Source organism: Mytilus galloprovincialis, chromosome 8 (genome assembly GCF_965363235.1).
Source record: "Mytilus galloprovincialis chromosome 8, xbMytGall1.hap1.1, whole genome shotgun sequence".
Lineage (NCBI taxonomy): Eukaryota > Metazoa > Mollusca > Bivalvia > Mytilida > Mytilidae > Mytilus > Mytilus galloprovincialis.
This window is the reverse complement of record NC_134845.1, coordinates 13,094,578-13,120,929: the sequence shown is the minus strand read 5'-3', so window position 1 is coordinate 13,120,929 and position 26,352 is coordinate 13,094,578. Positions and strand designations below refer to the sequence as shown.

The window sequence follows — 26,352 nt, the reverse complement described above, 5'->3', positions numbered from 1 at the left end:
TAAGAATACCCCTCCCCTTTACTCCAGCCGAAAAACACATATTTTTACTTCATCTTATTCTAAGGGTCATTCTCGAGCACCCTTAAAATACAGACTGAATGATTTTGTACGACATAACTTTCTAATTTAGTTATGATCGTGAAAAACTATGGAATAACTACAGAACATACTTTAAATTGGACTATGCTTTATTATTAGAGCTATACTCGTTTTAACCATAATTATTTTTTTACAGATGAGAGTCAACATGGACCAGTAATGAATATAAGAAATGTTATCGTCATTTTGATTGGTGTTACACTCACTGTAGCACTTATTATGGGTAATGTCCATATTGTTTACATTATTTAATTATTTATCTTTCGGTTCTCACGATAAGGTTTGCTCTGTCATTACTGCTCGTCAGTAAAAAAATCAAATGACTTATAGAAAGATACGCCTGCTTTAACATGTTAAATTGTGCATTGTATGCGAAACTTTGTATCTGTCCTTATTGCATGGAATCCATAATTAGTGTTTACAAAATGAGAGATATTAAAACAGAATTTTTTTTCTTTCTAAATTGTTATAATTTGTTTCTATGTTCTTGAAAGGACTTTGACAATCAATCGCTGTAAATAAGACAATACGGATTGTTTGAATAGCTGTTTTGAATACTTAATATTAGACCGTGTTCACATTGACCTAAACTTGGTGTTGTGTTAGTGTAACTCACACGTAAACTCTACACAATTACGTTTCCATTGATTAAACTCAACGTTTACATGTAGTTTAAAAGAGGGACGAAATATACCAAAGGGACAGTCAAACTCATAAATCTAAAACAAACTGACAACGCCATGGCTAAAAATGAAAAAGACAAACAGAAAAACAATAGTACACATGACACAACATAGAAAACTAAAGAATAAATAACACGAAACCCCACCAAAAACTAGGGGTGATCTCAGGTGCTCCGGAAGGGTAAGCAGATCCTGCTCCACATGTGGCACCCGTCGTGTTGCTTATGTGATTACAAATCCGATAAATAGTCTAGTTCGGTAGGTAATCGTGTTTTGTCTACATTCAGTCGATAGTCAATGATAGTCAAACTAAGCATTTAGAACATTAATTTTACCATGTATATTTAAAGAAAAATTGATATCTATAACAATAATTTATAAAATTCTTTACTGAAATATTTGTCTTAACTTGATATATTTATTTGTTATAAACACTTTACGTAGCTTTATATCCCCCTTATCAAGACTCAATGCATCATCATTGTCGAACACATAATTCATTTGGAAAGTTCTTTTCGAATCGACTGGACGTACACAGAAATATTTACCACTGGTCTTTACTCACACTAATAAATGCATTATTTTTAATTTTGCTAATTTTTTTTTTTAACTTTATTTCGCCAATCCACATGTTACACTGAGTTGGGAAACAGTGTTTTTTACAAAAACAAAATTTTGTTGTTGAACACTCCTGCCTGGTGCTCTCTGACATTGCCTCTTAAAAAGTGTGAGGTAAATTGTTTTGTTTGTCTATTATCTCAGATCCGTTGAAATATAAAATAATAAAAAAACATTATCCCCTCCCTTTGCCAAATACTCCTTGGAAAAAAATACCATTTGAAACGTACAGAAAAGATAGAAATAGAATCCCTTTTTCTTCGTCTATAAGCACGCTGATGCAGCCTACATTTTCTAATGCGTAATTCAGACATCTTTAGTATCTTAAACCAACTGCAAATCAACAAAACGGCTTTCATAAAGGCGCCACCACTTAACTTTAAAAAAAAGGGAGTGGGTCTGAGTTGGATTTTTTTTCGCGCTAACGTTTTTATTCAGTTTTTTTTCTATGCTAGTATTCCATATTTTTTTTTTCTATATTTAACACTGTAATGTATATGTGAAACTCTAGATCTGAATTCAGATTATATTTTTTTCAATCATCTGTATGACCAGAATTTTTTTTTTTATCAATCCATGCTCCCCCTTTTTTTAAGTGGTCGTTCCCTATTTTCGAGAAAAGCTACCCGAAAATTTTGCATTCGGTTCTACGTTAAATAAAATCACCATATATACCAGGACTAAATTTTGTATATACGCCAGACGCATGAACATTTAAATGACATATAGTTTACAAGTGTGGACAAATCTTATGTACAGGTAATTTAAGTCATAAGAAACCTCAAAGTAAAATAGATAATGCATATTTTTGTTTATAACTCAATGGATAGTTTTCATTATAAAACTTATGTACATATACTTTTTTTTAGAAAATTCTTTAATTTGTTCATATTAAGGAGAAGTTTTCTTTATTTCAATTGCTTCCAGAAAGCAATTCCCCGACATATTTTCCGTATGCAAAGTGACCTCAGTGTGACCCATCTCGTAAAAATCCGGTGATCCCAATACGCATGGATGTCTATAAAATAAACTATTATCTGACTGTACATGTTAAACTCCTACTCAATATCCATGCTTTTTAGTTAATTGTTGACGAACAGGTGGCAATCGTTAAACTTCGGCTTCAAAACACGAACTTAAATAAATACATGCCATGTTTTCTCAACAACACTGATATATTGAAAAAGAAATTGATGATTATACGAAATTTATGCGAAAAAAATGATGAAATCGTGCACAAAAGACTATGTTTATGATGTTTGTATGCATTGGTTCAAGAATTGGAATAACATTATTTTTCACCGGTCACTCGTTTCATATGACTTTAAACAAGTTGTATAGATGTGAACATATTTAATGTGAAACCAGTGTATATTACATTAAACTAATTGTAAACATGTTTACTGTACACGGCGTTTGGTGTGAACACGGCCCAAGACAATAAGGTTTAAGAATATAGCATGTTGAATTTAATGTAATATTTTATTCTCTGTTTTAGTTTTTCGAGCTTCAATTTCATGTCTAATTTGCAGTTAAGTTTAGAAGATCACTGTTTTTGAACCGTCCATGTAAACATTTAAACTAAACGATGATTGATTATTATAATACGTTCTTCTATATATCCCTTTTAGATGGCATAATCAATATTACTTCCATGGTATAACGTACACAAGGTGTCGAACATTAAATAAAATTTCATTAACACTGTCAAATTGTTGTCTCTGAACCCTAAAATTACTTTGTTTCTTGGAAATTAAATTTAACGGTCTCTACAAAGTTATGTTCGTGATTGGTAGAAAGCGAAAATCCATTATCTGTCGTTTGTTTATCATCACAATAGATACATTTATATGACACAATTGAGTGTTGTCCAAAGCTTAGCTTATTCAAATAATAAATTATTGTTTGCAAACAATACAAAAGTACAGCAGACATATGCATGATGTGCTACCTTACTGGTGTTGAGTAACAAACAATGAACACATACATTCCGAATAACGCCAAACCGTTTCCCGACGTTTTATTGTTGAGTTAAGTTTCCATTCAATTAGAAAAAACATTGAAAACGAATGAGAGTTTTAGGCTTTTGTCTTTGGCATTAACAAAATTATCCTGCGTTTCGTCGGCACCTAATTAATAGATATATTATTTGTGAATAGAAGAATAAAACTTGTTCAAAAAGTGCATGTAGAATATAGAGATAAACAATTAAAACTCTTTCGTTTTATTTTGATAAGTGCAACATCTTATAATGCAATGTATGAACCTGAATTGGACAGAAATAAAACAAAATGCATATAATAGATTTGACTTTTGGAGTTTATGACTTGCATTGCTGCTTCCATTTTCCTCCGAGTTTATTTATATGTTTTTTTTTCAGCACTGATAACGGCATATTGTTTACCAAAGATAGAATCGCTTAAAAAACGTAAGTGTTTGTAATGATATAATGAAGTAATAGATACTAAAATAACAACAGAAGTTTGAAGCTCTTGAAAGGGTTATACTATATATAAGTATATATTTCAGATACAGGGGGTCGAATTCCGGTAAGGGAAGAATTAAACTTTGACATGATTGGTCATCTTAGTATCAGAATGTATGACAAGCGGGACGATTTTAGTTTTAAAATTCGAACAAATTAATTAATTTGAATTCGTCAGACGACTCCTTATCAGAGTTATGACCCTTTGATGACAATTTGTTACCTAATTTTGGCGTAATGCCTTTTTATGTCTTTATGATTATTTTTGATCGATAGGAACTTTTAAAATAAGGCAAACATGATCAGTAAGATAAGACCTACAATTAATATGGTGGAAATCGTTCGATGAATCCTTTTTGGAGTTATTGACCATTAATGACGATTTAAACTGGGTGTTTTTCTTTTTTTTGGGGGGGGAGCGTTTGCCTTATAGGAAATATGTATAATAGAAAGATAAAAACTTAAATAAGCAAAAATGACAAGCAAGACAAGATCTACTAGTCATAAAATTTTGCCGATATAGTAAGTAGACTGTCGATTTTTATAGGAGTGATTGACCTTAATTGACTCCATAAGGAATTAAAGTCAATGTTTAACAGTTTTTGTTACGCGCGTTTCACTGGCGTTCTAAATTATAATCCTGGTACCTTTGATAACTATTTACACCACTGGGTCAATGCCACTGCTAGTGGACGTTTCGTCCCCGAGGGTATCACCAGCCCAGAAGTCAACACTCCGATGTTGACTTGAATATGAATAATGTAGTCATTTTTCTAAATTTCCTGTATACAAAACTTTTAATTTTTCGAAAAACTAAGGATTTTCTTATCCCAGGCATAGATTTCCTAAGCCGTATTTAGCACAATTTTTGTGGAATTTTGGATCCTCAATGCTCCTCAACTTTGTACTTGTTCGGCTTTATAAATATGTTGATATGAGCGTCATTGATGAGTCTTATGTAGACAAAACGCGCGTCTGGCGTACTAAATTATAATCCTGGTACCTTTGATAACTATTTACACTACTGGGTCGATGCCACTGCTGGTGGACGTTTCGTCTCCGAGGGTATTACCAGCCCAGTAGTCAACCCTTCGGTGGTGATATGAATATCAATTATGTGGTCATTTTTATAAAGGAGTTGGTTCAGTAACACCCCTTTTTTGTCCCAAAGTATAGCAGTTTTACAAAATTGTGAAATTGTAATCTTTTATCTATTTATTGGAAGGAAGAATGTTTCTGATACATAAATATAGGCTGTTTTTGACAATGCAATGTACATATAGCGGGTACTAGTATCATAAGGTCATGCTAAATTACTGAACTCTTCACAATTTTAGCATTTTAGTTAAATTTTAGACGGTTTCCGTCTTAAATGAAAGTGGCCGCATTCGTGTTCATTCGTAATATTGAAACGTATATTGTATTTGATGATAATACATAACATATGTAAAGGTTGAGGATGAGCACGGATGTAGCCACTTTCATTTTTAACAAAAAACATCTGAAAAGTGAAGTGTTTTGGCATATTTTAGAGATTTTTCATATTGAAGCTTGAATCGGAGCGTTTTTAATGACTAAATCAGTTAAAATCTTTCACAAAAACTAATCAAATTAATTGAAATAGACATTTCAGTGTTTAAAAAGTGTCCAAAATCTTTCGTTAGATGAACATGAAATTTGAGGCTAAAATCGGCCGATACCGTACCTACTCCTTTCCTGTTTACAAAACTTTAAATTTTTCGAAAAACTAAGGATTTTCTTATCCCAAGCATAGATTACCTTAGCCGTATTTGGCACAATGTTTTTGGAATTTTGGATCCTCAAAGCTCTTCAACTTTGTACTTGTTTGGCTTTATAAATATTTTGATATAGGCGTCACTGATGAGTCTTATGTAGACGAAACGCGTTCTAAATTATAATCCTTGTACCTTTGATAACGATTTTCACCACTGGGTCAATGCCACTGCTAGTGGACGTTTCGTCCCCGAGGGTATCACCAGCCCAGAAGTCAACACTTCGATGTTGTCATGAATATCAATAATGTGGTCATTTTTCTAAATTTCCTGTATACAAAACTTTAAATTTTTCGAAAAACTAAGGATTTTCTTATCCAAGGCATAGATTACCTTAGCCGTATTCGGCACAACTTTTTGGAATTTTGGATCTTCAATGCTCTTCAGCTTTGTACTTGTTTGGCTTTATTAATATTTTGATATGAGAGTCACTGATGAGTCTTATGTAGACGAAACGCGCGTCTTGCGTACTAAATTATTATAATCCTTGTACCTTTGATAACTATTTGTATCTTTTACTCAAGTCTTACGTTCTGAAACAACTGCGACAAATTTTACCAAACTTGACCACAATCATCATTAGGGTATGTAGTTTTTACAAATGTGTCCGATTACCCTGCCTGCCAACCAACATTGCCTACATGGCTAAAAAGAGAACAAAGGGGTAAAATGCAGTTTTTTACTTATATCTTTGAAACGAAAGCAAAAGTATAATGGTTGCATAATTGTAAATACAAATATCAGGTAAGCAACACAGGCTCTTGCAACCTCTTGTTTATAATTATGCCAATTAATGTCTCGTCCTTTTTTCTACAAAACATTCATCGGAAGATACCAGATCTTGTTACGCAAAATATTATATTTCAACATAATGGACGGTAAAGTTGTTGTTATTATTCAAATGTTATATATTTTACATTTTTTCTTTAAGTATATAAAATTGTGTAACTGTGTTGAAAACTTGAGTTATGTATAGCTTCGAATGGGCCACATTAGTTTAATTATGCCAAAAGGCTTTTCAAATCATTGAGAAGTCATGCTAGTACATGTCTTACTGTTGTTACAAATAATTTGTCAAAATACTTACAAGACTCTTTATGTACAGTATTTGTGGTCTTTTGAAACTAAACACGTTTTCCTTTTTGTTCGTCTCTTTAAATCTGTACATGTTAAAATATACTAGTTCGTGGTCTGCTCAAATTATTTGTTACAGCTTGATGATAATTCATACTGTTTTGATCAAAATAATCCGATGACATTTAAAAAGGTATTTTTTTCTTTTCATACGACCATTTATTTGTATCACGTCGTCGTCGTCCGAAGACATTTGTTTTTGCACCATTACTTTAGTATACATTCATAGAAATCTATGAAATTTACACATAAGGTTTATGACCACAAAATGAAGGTTCTGATTGATTTTTGGGGTTATGGTCTCAACAGTTTAGGAATAAGGGACCAAAAAGGGGCTCAAACAAGCATTTTTCTTGTTACCAGGAACTTGCGGAATGGTGTATGGATCTCTATGAAATTATATCACAAGTTTCCATACCACAAAGGGTTGGTAAAACTTGACTTTTACATAGATATTCATATATCTGTAATAATGAAAACTTTTAATTTTTAGCATGCCACAATCTTCATTATTAATTTACGTTGCTCTAAATTGTGTAAATTCGTTTGGTTTACTCATATTTATTTGTGATCGATTACCTATCAATGGTGGTTTACTTTCATCTATAACAATGCGATACAGTAATATTTTCGCGTGTATTATCTCATTCAGCGAAAAGTATACAGAGTGAAAACTTAACATGCCCATATAGTCATGAAATTGCAAAAAAAACGAGAAAAAAACGATATATCTGTATATCTGGTTTCTTTTTGTCCGCAACATAATTTGATTTTTTTGTAATATAAATAGTTTGTTTCTTCTAGTTAAAAACTGAATAATCTATTTCGTATTTAGATACATTTTGTGTACCAAACAAATGTGTGTTTATTATTCATTTATTTACATTTTAAAATATGAATAAAATTTCATTCATTTATTCATTCATAAGTCTCTGTTAGATTAATTCGCCGCATGTGGATTATTGCATAGACACTTAGTAACTGCTTAAGTATTTTTTTGTGACGCTACGTATTACTTTTCATTGATTTGTACCCTAGATATCCTTTTATTAATAGTCTTTTGAATTCCTTATTTTAGAAAATACAGAGCTGAAGTCCTTGATAACTACAACAGATATACCACAACATATCAGAGGTAATTATGATTTAACATATATGCACATTTACTGAAATTGCATGATGTTCAATTTTTATAAATTATTTGGCAACAGTCTCTTTAAAATTATTGGTTTGTGGCTTTACGAATAATACCTTTACTTTTCTTGACTCATTTTCATGAGTTAACAGGACATAAAATTAAGAATTTGATTAAAGGGATTCCTTTATCTCATATCTTTGTGTATTGATTCCATTTCCGAATATTTTCACAAAACATTTATTACATAGCCGTAAAACAGTACAAACTCTCCCCTCTTTCGAAAAAATTAAACGAGTAAAGCTATGTACCTAACAAACACAAGTCACCATTAGAGAAGCATCTTACCTAGGGTTTTTTGAGGTTTTTTTTATCAATTTTTTCTTATATGTTTTATGAAAAGTTCACCGGAACTTGTTAACAATTGAATGGTTTTTATTCTTCTGAACAAGTTCTTAAAATAGATTTTTAGTTCCGACAACCAATTTCCGACGTGATGATATTTTGACAGCTTCTCAATGACAAAATGCAAGTAAAATGCATATCAGTAAATTAACACACTGTTAATGATTGACATGAATAAGGGGTCGATATTTTTTTTTGTCTTTTTTGGGTTTTTTTCGACGCTATCAAACAAACTATTTTTTTCCAAATTAGCACTGTAAGGTATAAAGAAAATCTTATTTTAGATTAATTTATTTTTTCACCTGCTTGATCAGAGGATTAGAATATTTTGTAAAAAAAAAATACCCCCTCCCCCACAACACATTTCGTTTCCTAAAGAATTAAATTAGGGTATATTTATGAATTTTCTTTCGGTTAAATTTTAAAAAAAAAAAAAAAAAAAAAAAGTAATTATACTTATATACATGTAAACTCGATATCAATTATATAGATCATTTTGAAATTTTACGACATCTTAGTGTCGATACGAGGTTACCATTTTACAGCAAATACATATGAATAGAGATCACATGTAAAACAATACATTATAAACATAAATATACAGTATATACAAAAAATAACAAAAACAATTTCAATTTATTCATGAGAACACACTTGCTTGATAATAGATCGGATAAACCTACATTACCCCCTTACATAGATTTATAAGATCTATCCTATTTGTGACGGCATATTTTCAGTAAATATTAAATCATTTTGCCTTCTATTACAATTTTGATTTAAAAGAGAGAAGGTTTACAAAGGGTTATAATTGGTCCTAAACTTTTTAAGGTTAATTTGTTTTTTTAAATCGGGCCAAAAAATTACAAATTTTGCATAGAAATATGACCCCTTTGATAAAACTTTGTATTTAAAGGTCAAGTTTGGTACTTTTCCCATAATTTTAATTGTGTTTGCCATAATTAACCTTTTTTATTGATGAATTCGAAATCAAAATTGGAATCATTTTGGATCGTAGGTGGCGGCCAATGGGGTTTCTACAGCTTTTATGTGTGAAAATTGCACAACATCGTCATATTGTGACAATAATTTTGTGTCAAAAATGGGTTAATTTTGGAGAATATGATATACTTTTATGAAAAGAACGGATGTATTTAGCATTAAGACTTTTGAAATAGACCTATTTACGAACCAAATTGTGACCTTCTTGGTGTGTAATGATAAAGTTGATATTTAAGGCCATTTTGTGCCGTAAGTGAACCTTGTCCTTTATTTATCTCCTTCCCATAATTTTAAACACTTTCGGATAATAACAATTTGGGTAAACTATGTACGGCTGTTTTAACCGAGCGTTTGGCCAAATATTCTGACGAAATCTTGATTTTACATGGTTCATCTGGGTTCATCTCAACTTGTCGTTGTACCATTTTGTGATGATTTATGACGTTTTCACCTCGTTTTTACTATGGTTAATCCCAAAATGCATATTTGGTTAAGAATGTTCTCCTTTTTCACCCAATATAGGTTGCATTTCTGTAAATATCTACAATGCGATTTCCCATAGAAACTCCTTTTGCGGATAAAACTGTACCCCTTTTACGATGAAGTTTTGAAAAAAAATATGTCATAGATTGAAAAATTCATATGCAATACTATTGTTTCAAAAGTCACAATATAAGACTGTGCGGCATATTTTCAACGTTTATATGCCCCAAACTTCTCAGATATCAACCTAACACTTAATTTCCTAACTAGTACTTTGGCTTTAAGATTACCACAGATTTTTAAATGACCAATACGCATATGTATATTTACTGGTAACATTCTTAAGTTATGTCTCTATGAGAAGAAACATAAAGATCATAACTCGGAACCAGTACATGTACGTAAACAAAATTAATTATCTATCATATGAATATTATATATCTCGCCAAACGAGGCATGGTTTGAGTAACCAGTTTATGAGAATAAAATAAAAAAAATCATTCATTCATATAGTCACATATGTACATTGTATTTACAAAGTGCAACCTATAAGCTTGAAAGCGTTAATAAGAAAAACATTGAAGGAAGCTGTAATCAATTAATAGCGCGGATTGGACAATCACCATCAGGATCAGGCTTACAAAAGCGACAACCGTTACCAAACTCAATGAAATAATTGATTTCTAATTCTTTACGTATGAATGAGTTTGTTTCACACCTTTAAAATTTTGTATGATAAATGCCTGTGGAAATTGTTATTTTCTAAGATTTAAAATTCAAGATACTTTATTTCTCAAACACCATAAAGTTAAAATGGTACAAAGAAGTTCATCAAAATGTTTATAACATATCATTAACACACTGCCACATGAAAAGATGAGATGAAAATATGAAATAAAATAAAATAAACAGTAGTAGCGAAGAGTGGTGATTAAACAGGAAGACTTACTTTGAAAGTTATAAACCTTATAAATTTGCACAGCGTTTTCAACTATTTTTAACCGGATTTTTGTGACAAAAATGTCGGTTATTGATTTGGGGATGTACGGCGGGCGGGCGGGTGGTCTGTCGGTATGGCGGGCGGGCGGTCTCGGTCGGTCGGGCGGGCGGCAATCAAATGTTGTCCGTGCCTTAACTTATGAACCGTTCAACAAAAGCTTTTAAAATTTTAATATGTTGTTCATGACAACTAAATGAAGGTCAAGTTCAATAATGGCGATTTTGACTTTTACCGTTCAGGAGTTATGGTTCTTGAAAGATTGAAAAATGGAGTTTCCAGTCGTGTCCGTGCATTTATGCATGAACTGTTCTACCTAAGCTTCCCAAATTTTAATATGTTGTTACTGGTGACAAAATGGAGGTCAAGTTCAATAATGACGATGTTGACTTTACCGTTCAGGAGTTATGGTTCTTGAAAGATTGAAAAATGAAGTTTCCAGTCGTGTCCGTGCATTTACGCATGAACTGTTCTACCTAAGCTTCCCAAATTTTAATATGTTGTTACTGATGACAAAATGGAGGTCAAGTTCAATAATGACGATTTTGACTTTTACCGTTCAGGAGTTATGCTTCTTGAAAGATTGAAAAATGGTGTTTCCAGTCGTGTCCGTGCATTTACGCATGAACTGTTTTACCAAAGCTTCCCAAATTTTAATATGTTGTTACTGATGACAAAATAGAGGTCAAGTTCAATAATGACGATTTTGACTTTTACCGTTCAGGAGTTAAGGTTCTTGAAAGATTGTGAAATGGCGTTCCCATTCACGTTGTTGCATTTACTCATGAACCATTCAATCTAAGCTTTTCAAATTTTAAGATGTTGATACTGATGACAAAATGGAGGTCAAATTTGATATTGACGATTTTCACTTTCACCATTCATCAGTAATGGTTCTTGTGATATTGCCAGAACACAAATAAATATTAATACATCCGGTTTGCTGTCGTTGTGACAGCCTCTTGTTTATATTTTTAACTGAAATAATTTTCCAAACTTTAGTATATTACTTCTGTGCAAGAAAAAAGTATTTAAACATTGTGCACGAAAATTTGCCAAAGAACTACACTACAAAGTGTAATGAAATTCATCACCAATCTCGTTACAATGACATAAACTACAATATCTAAAGTTTCGTTCAATTTTATTCCATCTACATGTACCAGTTTCTAAATCTACAATATGTAATTCTATCTTTATCACTGACAATATTTAGATATTCCACAAATTCAAAATATGGTTAAAACAATTTGTAGGCAAAACCTTTTGATGAACAGTCAATATCAGCTCTCCATTTCTGTTGAAACTTATCAAATAACTTTTGTTTTAAACTAATACCCAACCATTGACAATTAAAATTTCCTTGTGATAACTATGATATATTGCTATATCCACATTTATCTAATGTATCTTTAATGTATTTCAACCAATTTGACCTAAATTGGTTGTCAGAATTCTTCAAGAACATGTATCTGTATAATGTTTTAGCAATCATGTTATCATCCCCGTTTACAATTATTGACCAAATATTAACCATACGCAGCTGTATATATAAATACATGGGATAAATATTTCTGAAACCCAAAATCTCACACCCACATAGGAGGATTGGCTTCACAATTATATCAAATAGATCATATTGAGATTTCACTGACAAGTTGTGCAACCTCCCCGTTTTCCATACTTCGTACATTGCTTTATTTGCTTTTCTAAATAACATTTTCTTAGCACTTATAAAGCTACCTGTTCTTGAAAATTTTCATACTACGAAACTGACGTTCTGATATTTTGTCTTTACGTTCATTTATTATTGTGTCATGTTTATATTTTTTAGACGACTTGCAGCCATTTTTAAGGTTTGGTTCAATTTTTTCTCAAGATATTCAACTTTTTGTTAAAATCGCTTATTTGGTCAGACGAAGTTTCATATTCAGATTTACAATGATCATAAATATCACTCATAGCTTGTATGCTAGTTTCCAGAGTATTACTTTGTTCCTCTAAGTCTTTTAAATGTTTCGTAAGTATACGCATATCAGCAGATAGCAGTTTTACTGTTGTTTTTATTTTCTCTATACGCTCTATTCCTGGTTCAATCTATTTTGTACTTTGTTTTCAACAGGTGCCCCTACACTTAAGGTTAATGTTAAGAGAGTTGTCGTTTTATTCTCTTGGCCATCGTCGATAGCTTTACGGCTTTCAGCAAGGATTTTTTGGTTTCAGCAAAACACATTTTGTTCTTCCGTTGAATGTCTTTTTATTGACAGTGTTCATGAATATTGATAGATTGCAAAGTTCAACTTTCATACATTTGGCGTAACTATATATTTATTCAAACATTTAATTTGTGGGTATTTTATTGCTGTTTATTATGATTATTATTTATTAAGTATTCAAAGAACATTATACAATTATCAAGTTTATTTTTTTTGCAAATAAATGATATAAAATTCAAAACTCAAAATTCCCCGTATGATATAAGTCGAAGAGGCGCGCACTTTCGCAAAATTCAAATGAAATAAAACAACTTAGAATGTTCTTTTCACCTTTTTCCTAATTTTTGAAAGAGCAGAATTTTGAAGACACCTTTCATAAACGAATTATTATTAAATAAGCTTGTGATTATTTTTTAATCTATTATTGATATTAACATCTAGATTTTGCTTTAACAGTTTTTTTGTTTTTTTCAAGGTTACTTATGAAAGACAGACTCGTCACAAGTTCAATTCAAAAAGATTTGAAATATTATTAAATCTTATATTCACCTAAAAAAAGTTTCTGAATTTCTTTTCAGACACTTTATCTATAAATGATATTTATTAGGTATTTATGCATAAAGAAATTTCAAATACTTGGATTTTTGATCGTTTCTGATTAAGTAAGTGAAAAGCCCTTCAGATGCACCAAGTGATTAATAATGCATTTTTTTTAAACGTAGGGACTAAGGCACCGGCATCCAAAACAGGAAGTAAACAGAAAAACAGCTTCTAAAGCAGCAACTTATTCTAAACACACTGAAATATAGTTCATAATTGTTCTCACGTCTGTGTACATATGCACAGATGAACTGTAAAAAGATTGGTTTCACCTCAACTGCGAGTTTTATTTTCAAGAACGGTAAAAATTTCTGTTCTAATTTACTGGCTAGTTGAGTCATTTAAATGAAGTAAGAGTATTCATATACTATCAGTATGATTGACCACTATCATGATCAAGAAACAATTAAACACAAAGGTTGGGACAGTATGATAGATCCTTCATCGTTTACACCAGTCATAATCGACAATATTACTTAACTATTATGTTAATGCATTTCTTTGAATAATTTCAAATGTTAGATTTAACTCTTACTTTTTCCTGAATATAAATTTTGAATAACACTACAACGATCGTTAAAGCTTGCCTCAAAGATGTTTAATAAGGATTAATAGTTCATTTTTACATCGAGATGACCGTGAGGTCATTCCGATTAATGCTATCGCTATCGGTCATCCGATGTTCAGTTCTTCAGTACTTTGATTTATAAAAACGACCAAAAAGTTAGTTCTTTTTTTATGTTGCAAAGTCTGTGCTACAATTATCTGCAATTGATCAATAATTTAGGTTTCATTTGTAAATGAAGGTTTAATATTCTTATACAGGAAATATGTTTTGCAATGAAACATTTCCCCCCATAACAACAAAATATAATAAATATCTATTTTTGTTCGTTTTAAAGCCAATGTTATCATTAACTACGTTTCAATATTATTTTACAAATATTTTATCATATTCCATCCAAAATAAGAGACTGATTTTTCAAGTTTTAAAAAATCAAGGTGTTGCAATACTTTTTCCATGTGTATATATCTAGCATATTTACCTTTCTCATTAGAGAAGAAGGCTTTAAATGAGTTGCAGCCAATATATTTACATTCAGCTTTACCAAACGACCATTTAATTAAATAGGAAAACTTTTCTTTAATAAGATAGTATGGAAGTGTAGTGTAAAGAGAAGAAAAAAATTAAACTGTCAACAGAATCGAATGGACTATGAAAAGCACGTAATTTATCTAAAACATCCAAAGAATGTTTTACACTCCAAAATGGTTTATACCACTATGTTCATATATTTTATTACAATAGTTTCTGATAAGCTCTTTAATAGTAGTTAATGAACTAGTTGAGAGCATTGAAATATTAGTTGTATAACACTTACTAGATGTCGAGATGAAACGATATTTAAATGTTTTTTTTGTGTAGTTCAGGAGCCAATACATAGTAGGGACCTTCAAATGATCAGAAGAAGCCTTAAGCTTTGATATGGTTGTGATATGTTTGTTTACTATATGACTCTCTGTGGAGCGGATGGACTTGAATGTAGATGAATTTAAAATTTCTTTAAAGAACGTCCGTGTAGTATTTACGGCACACCACCACCTCATTGTTGGCTGCTTTGTCGGCATTAACAAACACAAACCGCTTTGAAAGTACTTGAAGTTTATTTCTTATTCTGGAAATAGGTGTATTATGTACTCTATTATTTACTTCTAAATTATTTTCAAAATGTGATATTCTCATACCTACCACATTCATACATATATTTAAAAACGAATCAAGAGATTTTTTATCAGATTTTTCCCGTTTACACCACTTTTTACAAAACGAGGAAAGAGCATCTTTGGTGACTTGACGACACTCTTTCCAATCTATTTTAGATGGAGGACGATATTTTGGTCCTTTTTTCAATTTTTTTTTTTACCTCTCTGTCCTAGACGATATTGAGGTCCCCTGTAATAACATGGCCATAGGGAACATATCTAAACTTCGACGATTCACAGTTTCAAGTTAAGAGAGTATTAATATCTATATTCACGTCTGATGTAACCGACATATAATTAAAAAATAAACTTCTGCTGGTTTTTTTTTGTATGTGTATGCAATTAAAGGTGGTTCTATATTGTTAAAATAGGGAGGTATACAGTTTTGAACGGTTGAGTCATTAAATATACTAGATAAGTTGATAAAATCAATACCTATGCTAATATATTTAATTTTTAAAAAATGACGTTTATGATCTTTAGGTTTGTCGATACGCGGGAACAGCCTATGGTGGCAAAAAGTTGTAATTATTCAAGAATATTCATACAGTGGGCTGAAGAATGAGATGGTGTCACACTCTTTTTAAAATATCGTGTAATTGACCCAGTTTACATAATAGTTGATGCCTACCATTATTTTTAAATATAGATAGGAGATTACCAAGTGTATAATTTATACGATGTTTAACTCGTTGATTTCGATTGATACATTTCCCATGAAACCTATTATTTCGTTGTTTTTTATCAATAATATTCATGATATCAATAGAAGAAGTAGTTGATATGTTCCCTTGTCCAAGTATATTGTCATTTAGACCCAGGGGATAAGCTGTTTGAAGTCGTTTAATTCAAGACAGTTCGATAATTTTACGGGAATCTTCAAATTGTTTATGCGACTGTCCTTGTTGTTTCTGGACCGTTTCGAGCGGTTTAAATCCAATAAATTTAATATGGTGGTTGTGTTTACCTAAATGTTGATAAATTATACTTTTGAGTTTCTTAGATTTTCTGAAGTGGTATAGATGTTCCTGTGTTCGTTTAAAAAAACTTCGGTCCTGTTTGTCCTACATATTATATACCACACTTCGGCTTTGTTCATGTAACCAGATAAATGAGGCTTTGGGTTTTTCATGTTATGTCACAGGAAAAGGAAAGCGAAAAAGCTCTCCCGTTCACTCGACCGTATAGTATTATCAAAAGATAATCTAGAACAGGTTTGTCATTTTCTGGCATTGCACGGAAATATTTGTGGATTTCACGTGCATTTTGTTTGAATAATCTGGCTGTAGCAGGATTGCCACCTTTAACACAATTATAAAAACTGCTAAAGTCAGATGGGGGATTTCGATTGACGGCGGTTGAATTAATATTTGAAATAAGGTTTTTATAGCACATGAATATCCTTGAGGGATTGGTGTTTAATGTTTTCTTACCATTTCGTAAAATCATGATTATTTAAAGGGTTATGACAAGATAAAACGAAGATAAAATAATCTGCAACTTTGTACTTGTTTGGCTTTATAAATATTTTGAAATGAGCGTCACTGATGAGTCTTATGTAGACGAAACGCGCGTCTGGCGTACTAAATTATAATCCTGGTACCTTTGATAACTATTTACACGACTAGGTCGATGCCACTGTTGGTGGACGTTTCGTCTCCGATGGTATCACCAGCCCAGTAGTTAACACTTCGATGTTGACATGAATATCATTAATGTGGTCATTTTAATAAATTACCTGTTTACAAAACTTTGAATTTATCGAAAAACTAAGGATTTTCTTATCCAAAGCATAGATTACCTTAGCCGTATTTGGCACAACTTTTTCGAATTTTAGATCTTCAATGCTCTTCAACTTTGTACTTGTTTGGCTTTATAAATATTTTGATATGAGCGTCACTGATGAGTCTTATGTAGACGAAACGCGCGTCTGGCGTACACAATTATAATCCTAGTACCTCATAACTATTTACACCACTGGGTCGATGCCACTGCTGGTGGACGTTTCGTCCCCGATGGTATCACCAGCCCAGTAGTTAACACTTCGGTGTTGAAATGAATATCAATAATTTGGTCATTTTAATAAATTACCTGTTTACAAAACTTTGAATTTATCGAAAAACTAAGGATTTTCTTATCCAAAGCATAGATTACCTTAGCCGTATTTGGCACAACTTTTTCGAATTTTAGATCTTCAATGCTCTTCAACTTTGTACTTGTTTGGCTTTATAAATATTTTGATATGAGCGTCACTGATGAGTCTTATGTAGACGAAACGCGCGTCTGGCGTACACAATTATAATCCTAGTACCTCATAACTATTTACACCACTGGGTCGATGCCACTGCTGGTGGACGTTTCGTCCCCGATGGTATCACCAGCCCAGTAGTTAACACTTCGGTGTTGAAATGAATATCAATAATTTGGTCATTTTTATAAATTTCCTGTTTACAAAACTTTGAATTTATTGAAAAACTAAGGATTTTCTTATCCCAGGCATAGTTTATCTTAGCTGTATTTGGCACAACTTTTTCGAATTTTAGATCCTCAATGCTCGTCAACTTTGTACTTGTTTGGCTTTATAAATATTTTGATATTAGCGTCACTGATGAGTCTTATGTAGACGAAACGCGCGTCAGGCGTACTAAATTATAATCCTGGTACCTTTGATAACTATTATAACATTGAATTAAGAGTTACAGTAACGGAATATATAAACAATTTATAAAACAGTCGAAGAATTCTTATTATATTGAACAGTCCGACAAACAATGACGTAATATAACAAGACAGACATGAAACAAATATAGGTCCGAGAAAACAGTTAGGAAGTAGTGAATTTATCTATAACAAAAAGCAAAAAAAAATCTTTTTAACAAAAATTAGCACCTGCTTGATTCAAAAAATATTTTTACAGTGTAGTGTATTAATTTTGGGACACGTCCTAATTTATTACCTTTTCAAACTGGACCAGATCACTAGTTTATATTAACAGAAAATTACTATAAACTGTATAGACATGTAATTTTCATTCCATATGACTATATTATGCATAAAATATAAGGAAATAAAATTGAATGGTGTATGAACCAAATGTAAATCACTCTCCGCATTAAGGACGATAACTGTGTCCCGGACCTATTAAAAGGCTAATACAAGAAAATATAAGAACTCTTAGTAAAACAATAGAAGGGAGCAGGAAAAAAAAAAGTATAAGAAATAGATCATTAATCATGATAATAGAATAAGTAGACAGCTCTCTCACAAGCAAAAAAACCCTAACTGTTAAAAATATAAGGGCATACACTACAGGCACGGGGACACATTCTACTAAATCCACACAGCACGAGTTATAAACCCTGCAGAAAATATGAAAAAGAAGATGTTGTATGATTGCCAATGAGACAACTATCCACAAAAGACTAAAATGACACAGACATTAACAACTATAGGTCACCGTACGGCCTTCAACAATGAGCAAAGCCCATACCGCATAGTCAACTATAAAAGGCCCCGATAAAACAATGTAAAACAATTCAAACGAGAAAACTAACGGCCTTATTTATGTAAAACAAATGAACGAAAAACAAATATGTAACTCTAAAACAAACGACAACAACTGAATTACAGGCTCCTGACTTGGGACAGGCACACACATCAATAATGTGGCGTAGTTAAACAGGTTAGCGGGATACCAACCCCCGAATCTCGGACAGTGGTATAACAGTAAAAAATAAGAACGAACCATGAAAATCAGTTGAAAAAGGCTTAACTCATCAGATGGGCAAAAATGTAAGTGAACTTGGCCGGGTACTTATACATCCCGACACAAAAAGACACAATGAACAGATCTGAGAGTACTCGCAGTTATCTGACAGCTAGTTCAAAGCCACTAACAACTAATCCAAAAATCTTGCATCTTAGACTAAACTATCAATTCGTACACATCCAACATCCAATGGATTTAGTGTAAACACGTCATAAACAGCCAGAGAAAAACATGACCTTGTGCAATGCCAAGTTACAGGTATCGACAGATTGTAGATCCATAAATATGTATATAACATACTAGTAATATTTAGTTAGCTTTTAATTTACTGATAACAAAATCAATATTTATACCAATAAACTGAACAATATTCAATGAGCTCATTACAGTGTTGAATGGGTAACCTTTTAGAATAAGTTTATTTTAAGGAGCGACAAGTTTACATGGATCATCCGGGCACGGTTAACAACATTTCTGTAAAAATGAGGATGTGCTATCCCGTTTGAAATAATATGCTATATATAAAAAAAGAAGATGTGGTATGATTGCCAATGAGACAACTCTCCACATCTTTTTTATATTAAACACGTTAGCGGGGTCCCAACACTCCCCCTCACCCGGGACAGTGGTGCCACACAACAGCACAAGAACGAACTAAAACAAATCAGTTATTTGACCCTTAATTTCTAAACTGTTGGCACCATAACCCCCAAAATGAATCCAAACATTCTACTTGTTGTATTAAACATTGTGGTATAATTTCAGAGCAATTGAATTACTTATACACAAGTTATTATCCTGAAAGTAAATAAATGCTTGTTTTGGCCCTTAATTCCTTAACGGTTGGAATCATCATCCCCAAAATCAATCCCAACCTTCCCTTTGTGGTATTGAACCATCTTATTAACTTTCATAGAGATCTATTGACTTAAACTAAAGTTATCGTCCGGAAACTAAATGTGTCTTTGGACGCCGACGACGACGACGCAAACGACGACATCATAGCATTATACGATCCCAAAACAATTTTGCGGTCGTATGAAAATTTAAATAACAAATATGATTTCATTCTGAAGATAACGACCAGTTGTTGACACTAGAGGCGGACTTTTATCATTCGTGAGAACTGTATACGATTTGAATCATGAAAAATATATATATATGTTGGGTACAAGATGTAAGTTTGTACAAATTATTTGTACAGAGATTTTATACAAGTTTTTTGATACATATTTATTTGGCACCAGGTGATAAAAGTTTATCTTAAAAAATGTATCGGTTTAATTTCTAACATTCAAATGTATATACCTCAACCTAGCACTTAGGTCTTTTTTACTTGTCGTCAAACTGGAAATACGAACACGTGAAGGTTTAAATTCAATTTTTATTTCTCTCCTTATACCAAAACCATATCTATATCAAGTCTTTTTTTTTTAATGTTTTAAGTATCAATGCTCAGTATAAGACTGTATCGTATAGTCATGAAAATAGTTCAGAAATATGCGAAACAAAAGACTGTGTAAGTGCATCATTCGTTTGTGTAAAGCAGTTAGTATAACACTTATTACTAAATAATTTGTATAAAAACTCTGTACAAACTATAATTTTGTACCATATTACAATGTGTACACTACATATATACAACGGTTATGACAGTAAACCCATATTTCATAGAATTGAGTTCGGTACTAATGTTGATTATTAGAACATGTTGTCATATGATCAAATCTTTCGAGTGAATTTCATGCAAACTGCTTTTGTAAAGTGATGTTTAGCTTACTTTTGATTTATTTCATAGTCTGTAATCCTATATCGCTGTATTTGCCTTTTAATACGGACATTATGGGCTGCCCTTGTGTGAATTTGGTATTTATCATTTGCGTTATTTGATTCATATTTTATTATTATATTACAGACGCGCAAACAAATTTGAAGGAACTGTGGAGGGAAAGGTATAGTCCTTTTGTGAAAACAACAGCTTTTCATGCAATAGAAGAAAGCATAAAACAAGAGCAGTGTATAATAATATCTGGATCAATGGGATGCGGGAAATCATCTATAGCATTTCATAGTGTGATGGCACTTGAGCAAACGGAGAAATTTGACGTAATGATTATTTCAAATCAAGACGATATTTTTAAATATGCGATTAAAGATAAAATGCAACTATTTCTAATAGATGATGTTTTCGGGCAGTATTCCGTGAGTGATTACAAATCCATATGGTGGAAACATAACGCCCAATTTGTTCAGAACATTCTACAACAAAATGATAATTTAAAACTGATAATGACCTCAAGATTACATATTCTAAATTTGGTCAATCCAAAGTTACCTACATTTTGTCATTTAAATTTAATCTCAGAAGATCTTGCGTTGACATTTAAAGAAAGAAAAATGATAGGAAGACGGTATCTACAGGATGACATGATTGATAATATAGGTGAAAAAGTAATTATGTCAGCCAGTTTTTTCCCAGCACTTTGTGCAAAGGTCCCTTCAGAAAATAAGGAAAACATAATTGATTATTTCACACTTCCGGTTGAATATATTTGCTCTGAAACAATTAATATGAGAAAATCAGGAGATCTGTTTTACTTATCGTTAACTATTCTGATTATATTTGACAATAAAGTTAAAAAAGATTTTTTTAACGAGAGTAGCCACCAATATGATAAGATGTTGCATTTTTTATCCAAAGAAATAGGTTTTAATAGACAGCCGTTGAAGTCTTTATTATTTTCTCATTACATTGCTTTGAAAGATTCATATGTGTTTGAGAAAAAAGAATATTTCGAATGTCTTCATGAAAATTTGTTTAATTCATTGGTTCTTTCTATCGGTCCTTGCATGTTGCATAGCCTTATTGTATATGGGGAAAGTTCATTTTTGAATGAAAGAACTGTTCTTGAAACAGCGGGTGGATATCATCCAAAGCTAACAATTGTAATACCAAATGAATTACAGAACATGTACTTTGAAAGAATGTTGTCGGACATAAAATCAGGAAACCATGATTTTTTGAAATCCCACGAACACTCCTTAAAAGATTTCAGAGAGTCATTTATTACATATTTACAAACACATTTGAAGGAAGGCGAACTGAAAAAGAGCAGTCATGCATCCACCGTTTTACATGTTGTGTCATCAGAAGGGTTTGTTGATTATGTAGAATTTTCTCTTGGACTAGAGAAAAATATAGTAAATCAAAAAGATAATTTGGGACAAACTGCTCTACACAAAGCATGTATAAATGGGCATATTACAGTAGCAACCGTTTTGTTGAACAAAGGAGCAACCATTGATACTTCAGACAATAACAAACGCACAGCTCTTGAGATTGCATGCGCAAAAAATCTAACTGATTTAGTGAAGTTGTTGCTATCACGGGGAGCCCATATTCGACAGAATCAAAGCGATTTAAGGTCTTCACTTCATATTGTTTGCAGTAATGGGAATAAGGAATTAGCAGAACTGCTTTTGGAAAAAAAGGCTAAGGTGAATGACCAAGACAGTCATGGGCAGACCCCTTTACACTTAGCATGTAAAAAAAGACATATAGATATCGTTGAATTATTGGTCAACTATAAACCTGATCTAAATATATTAGATTACAAATATAGAACTGCATTATACATTGCTGTTGATGAGAATGATATAAATATTGTTAATGGTTTATTGGAATTAAATCCAAAACTTGACATAGTCACTGAAGAGGGAAGAGTTGCACTTCATTGTGCATGTCAGCATGGTTCTGTAGAGATAACTAAAATGTTGATCATAAAAGAGGCTAATATTGATATTGGAGATAAGCAAGGTTCAACTCCATTATATGTTGCTTGTAAGTATGGTCATCTGAATGTAGTGAAATTGTTACTGTCTTATAATGCAAACGTACATATTCGCAATGCAATAAGAAATACGCCCCTTTTGATAGCTTGTGAAAATAAATACACAGAGATCGTCAAACTTTTATTGAATAAACAAGCTGATGCAAATTGTAAAAACGATGCTCAAATGACACCATTACTTAAAGCATGTATCAGTGACCAAATGGAAATAGTTTCACTTCTTATGGCGCATAAAGCATCCGTTAATGAACCTGATGAAACTTTACGAACGCCCCTGTTTCTTGCTTGTTTAAATGGCAATTGCAATTTAGCTGCTGAACTGTTGAAGAGTAAACCCTGTGTTAACAAGGCGAATAACGCAGGATTGACACCCCTCCATATAGCATGTATGCAAAAAAGAAAAGACCTTGTCTTGTTGCTGATAGATTCGGGTGCTGATATACAAAAGAAGGACGAAAAAGGAGTGACGCCTCTTGAAATTGCATCATTATCTGGAAACAAGTGTATTAAAAATGCGTTAATTAATAAACTAAATTTAAACTTAAATGTATGACAAGACAAATATGATTTAAAGATCGTATGTTCTATAGGAGATCACGTAAGCATTGAATGGGAAAGTAATTTAAAGTTTTATAGTTCAAATTTCGTTGACATTTGTAAGCATCAACTGGTAGCTTGATCAAATTGAGTTTACAGAAGAAGAATTACAATACTATGGTTGTATAAAAATTGTTGAAAGTTATATAATAAAAATAAATTTAAAAAACTCTTTCTACATGTTACATGTACACTGTAGTATATGTTTACCCTCCGTTCTTAAATCATCTAAAGATCATGAATGAGTTATAGTTGATAATAATCAGAATGACAAAAATGGTAAAACATGTGCATTCAAGACAAATATCAATCTATAAATCCAAACAAACTGCAACAGTTCACTAGCTATCGATATTTATGTGTGTTCGAAATAGTACTTTACTAAATCATATAGATTTGAATATTTAAAGCTGCAGATGAACACACAAATGATATACTATTATGTAGCGTCCGTTTTGCTAAAAGGTAATATTACTATGCATCTTCGGTAGAACATGGGATGACAGTTTTGACTTTTATACTTTTCAACAGAAGATTATATATGAATGATAACTTTTTAGACTTTGCTTCGTGAAGAAATTGAATAAGATGGACTACCGGGAATTATATATTTTTAATACTACAGGCATATAAATGCGTGCAAAATGGTATATCATTATGCAGACTATTTCAGAAAGAAACGCGTTTGTTTAAAGTCAGACCATAATATGCAAGGTAAACAACGTGAGCAAATTAATCGACTCTTCATATTAAGAAAAAATAATAAAGCATGTTTTTCTAAATAGTTGAACCCAATACGAAACACTTTCTTTTTTTAACTATCATTTTAATACAGAGAAAACACAAGAAATAGTAACGAATGCTACAGCTGCCTTATAATAACGATAATCATAATCATTATGGATAGAGATATATCGTAAAGCAAATGTTCTTTACTATAACAACACTTGACTATACTAATTTGTCAATGTTATATATCACTTTTTTTAAATCACAAATTGATACTACAATGTCGCTTTGATATAACACGAAGTTGTCTTTTCATACTATTCTGTCATTTTACTTTGTTATGAAGATATTATTTTACACTATTAATACATCTTGATATAACATTGAGCTAACTTTTCATACTGATTTGTCATTTTGCAATACTGTTATGTGATATTGCTTAATCAGAAAGATACATGTTATACTATAGAGACGTCTTTATCTAACATTAAGCAACTTGTTCATACTTTTTTGTCAACTCAGTATATTATTATGTGATATTATTTTCTTATTAAGATATGATTGTATATTATATAATAAGAATCATGACGATATAACATGGAGCAACTTTTTCATACTATTCTGTTATATGACTTTTTACGGCGATAAAGTCGTATACTACAAAGACATCTTGATATAAATTGGAGTCTGAGAACGATGTAAAGATGTACAAATCTGTTTTTATATATATCTTTATCGTAGTATGGCTGTTCTGTCAGTTATAAACTGCTGATAATTCTTTAGTTAAAAAGAAATTTATTTTACAGTAAAAATTAAAAAAAAAACAGGTAGAGGTTATTTGGTTAAGTATGGTTCAGACTGGGCGAGTATTGTTCAGACCTTTGGTCGAGTATGATTTAGACTGAATAACAAAGAACGAGTACAGGTCGAACATGGGTTTATTAATGATAACACATAATAATTGTCTCCTGTAAACTCTGGTCATCACGACTTAAAGATTTTATCAAATAAAAAATCAATCTTTACTTTCCTTTAGATTCTTGACTGCATAATTTAAATAAAGAAGATATAAGTGGTATGATTGCCAATGAGACAACTCTCCACAAGAGACGAAAATGACACAAAAATTAACAACTATAGGTCACCGTACGGCCTTCAGCAATGAGCAAAGCCCATACCGATTAGTCAGCTATAAAATGCCCCGAAATGACAATATAAAACAATTCAAACGAGAAAACTAACGGCTTTATTAATTTATGTACAAAAAATGAACGAAAAACAAAACTGTAACACATAAATAAACTACAACCACTGAATTACAGGTTCCTGACTTAGGACAGGCACATACATACTTAATGTGGCGGGGTTAAACATGTTAGCGGGTTCCCAACCCTCCCCTAACCTGGGACAGGGGTATAACAGTAGAACATGAGAAGGTACTATAAAAATCAGTTGAAAAAGGCTTAATTCAGCTGATGAACAAAAAACACTTTGATGCGGCCGGGTACTTGTACATCCCAACAAAAAAAACACTAGTTACAGATATGAGAGTACTTGCAGTTAACTGCCAGCTAGTTCAAAGCCACTAAAAACTAGTAAAAAATCATGCATCTAAGACTAATTAATCAATCCGTACACATCCAAAATCCAATGGATTCATTGTAAAGACGTCATAAACAGTCAGCAAAAAACATGACATTGTGCAATGCCAAGATACAGGTATCGACATATTGTACATCCACAAATATCTATATGTATATAACATACTAGTAATGATTAGTTTGCTTTTAATTTACTGATAATACAAAATCAATGTTTATAATAATATGCTGTATATTATATCGCAAATTCTTATATGACGTACATCTAGACTTGTTCCCGATTGCAATATTTAGTATGTTTCACATAATATACTAATATAACGACCGGGACGAACTTCACGTTACATTGAACGTATTTACAACGCTCTACAAAATCGGAGGTATTCTAAAC

The 26,352-nt window shown here is 31.8% G+C and overlaps 1 protein-coding gene across 1 annotated transcript; it reads left to right on the top strand.

Annotated features, from left to right (window-relative positions):
- The first annotated feature begins 236 nt into the window (after nt 1–236).
- LOC143085120 (uncharacterized) lies at nt 237–25,101 on the top strand. Its single transcript, XM_076261303.1, has 4 exons — nt 237–322; nt 3,781–3,828; nt 7,891–7,947; nt 21,099–25,101. The coding sequence occupies exons 1-4, from the start codon at nt 259–261 to the stop codon at nt 23,585–23,587; spliced, it is 2,658 nt and encodes an 885-aa protein (XP_076117418.1). The 5' UTR covers nt 237–258; the 3' UTR covers nt 23,588–25,101.
- The last annotated feature ends 1,251 nt before the right edge of the window (nt 25,102–26,352 follow it).

What these genes read in the sequence shown, in the direction of transcription:
- LOC143085120 (XM_076261303.1), top strand. Translation starts at nt 259, where the DNA reads ATGAATATAAGAAATGTTATCGTCATTTTGATTGGTGTTACACTCACT. An exon ending in CACTGTAGCACTTATTATGG is followed by an intron (nt 323 to 3,780) that starts GTAATGTCCATA and finishes TTTTTTTTTCAG; the next exon opens with CACTGATAACGGCATATTGT. An exon ending in TATACCACAACATATCAGAG is followed by an intron (nt 7,948 to 21,098) that starts GTAATTATGATT and finishes ATTATATTACAG; the next exon opens with ACGCGCAAACAAATTTGAAG.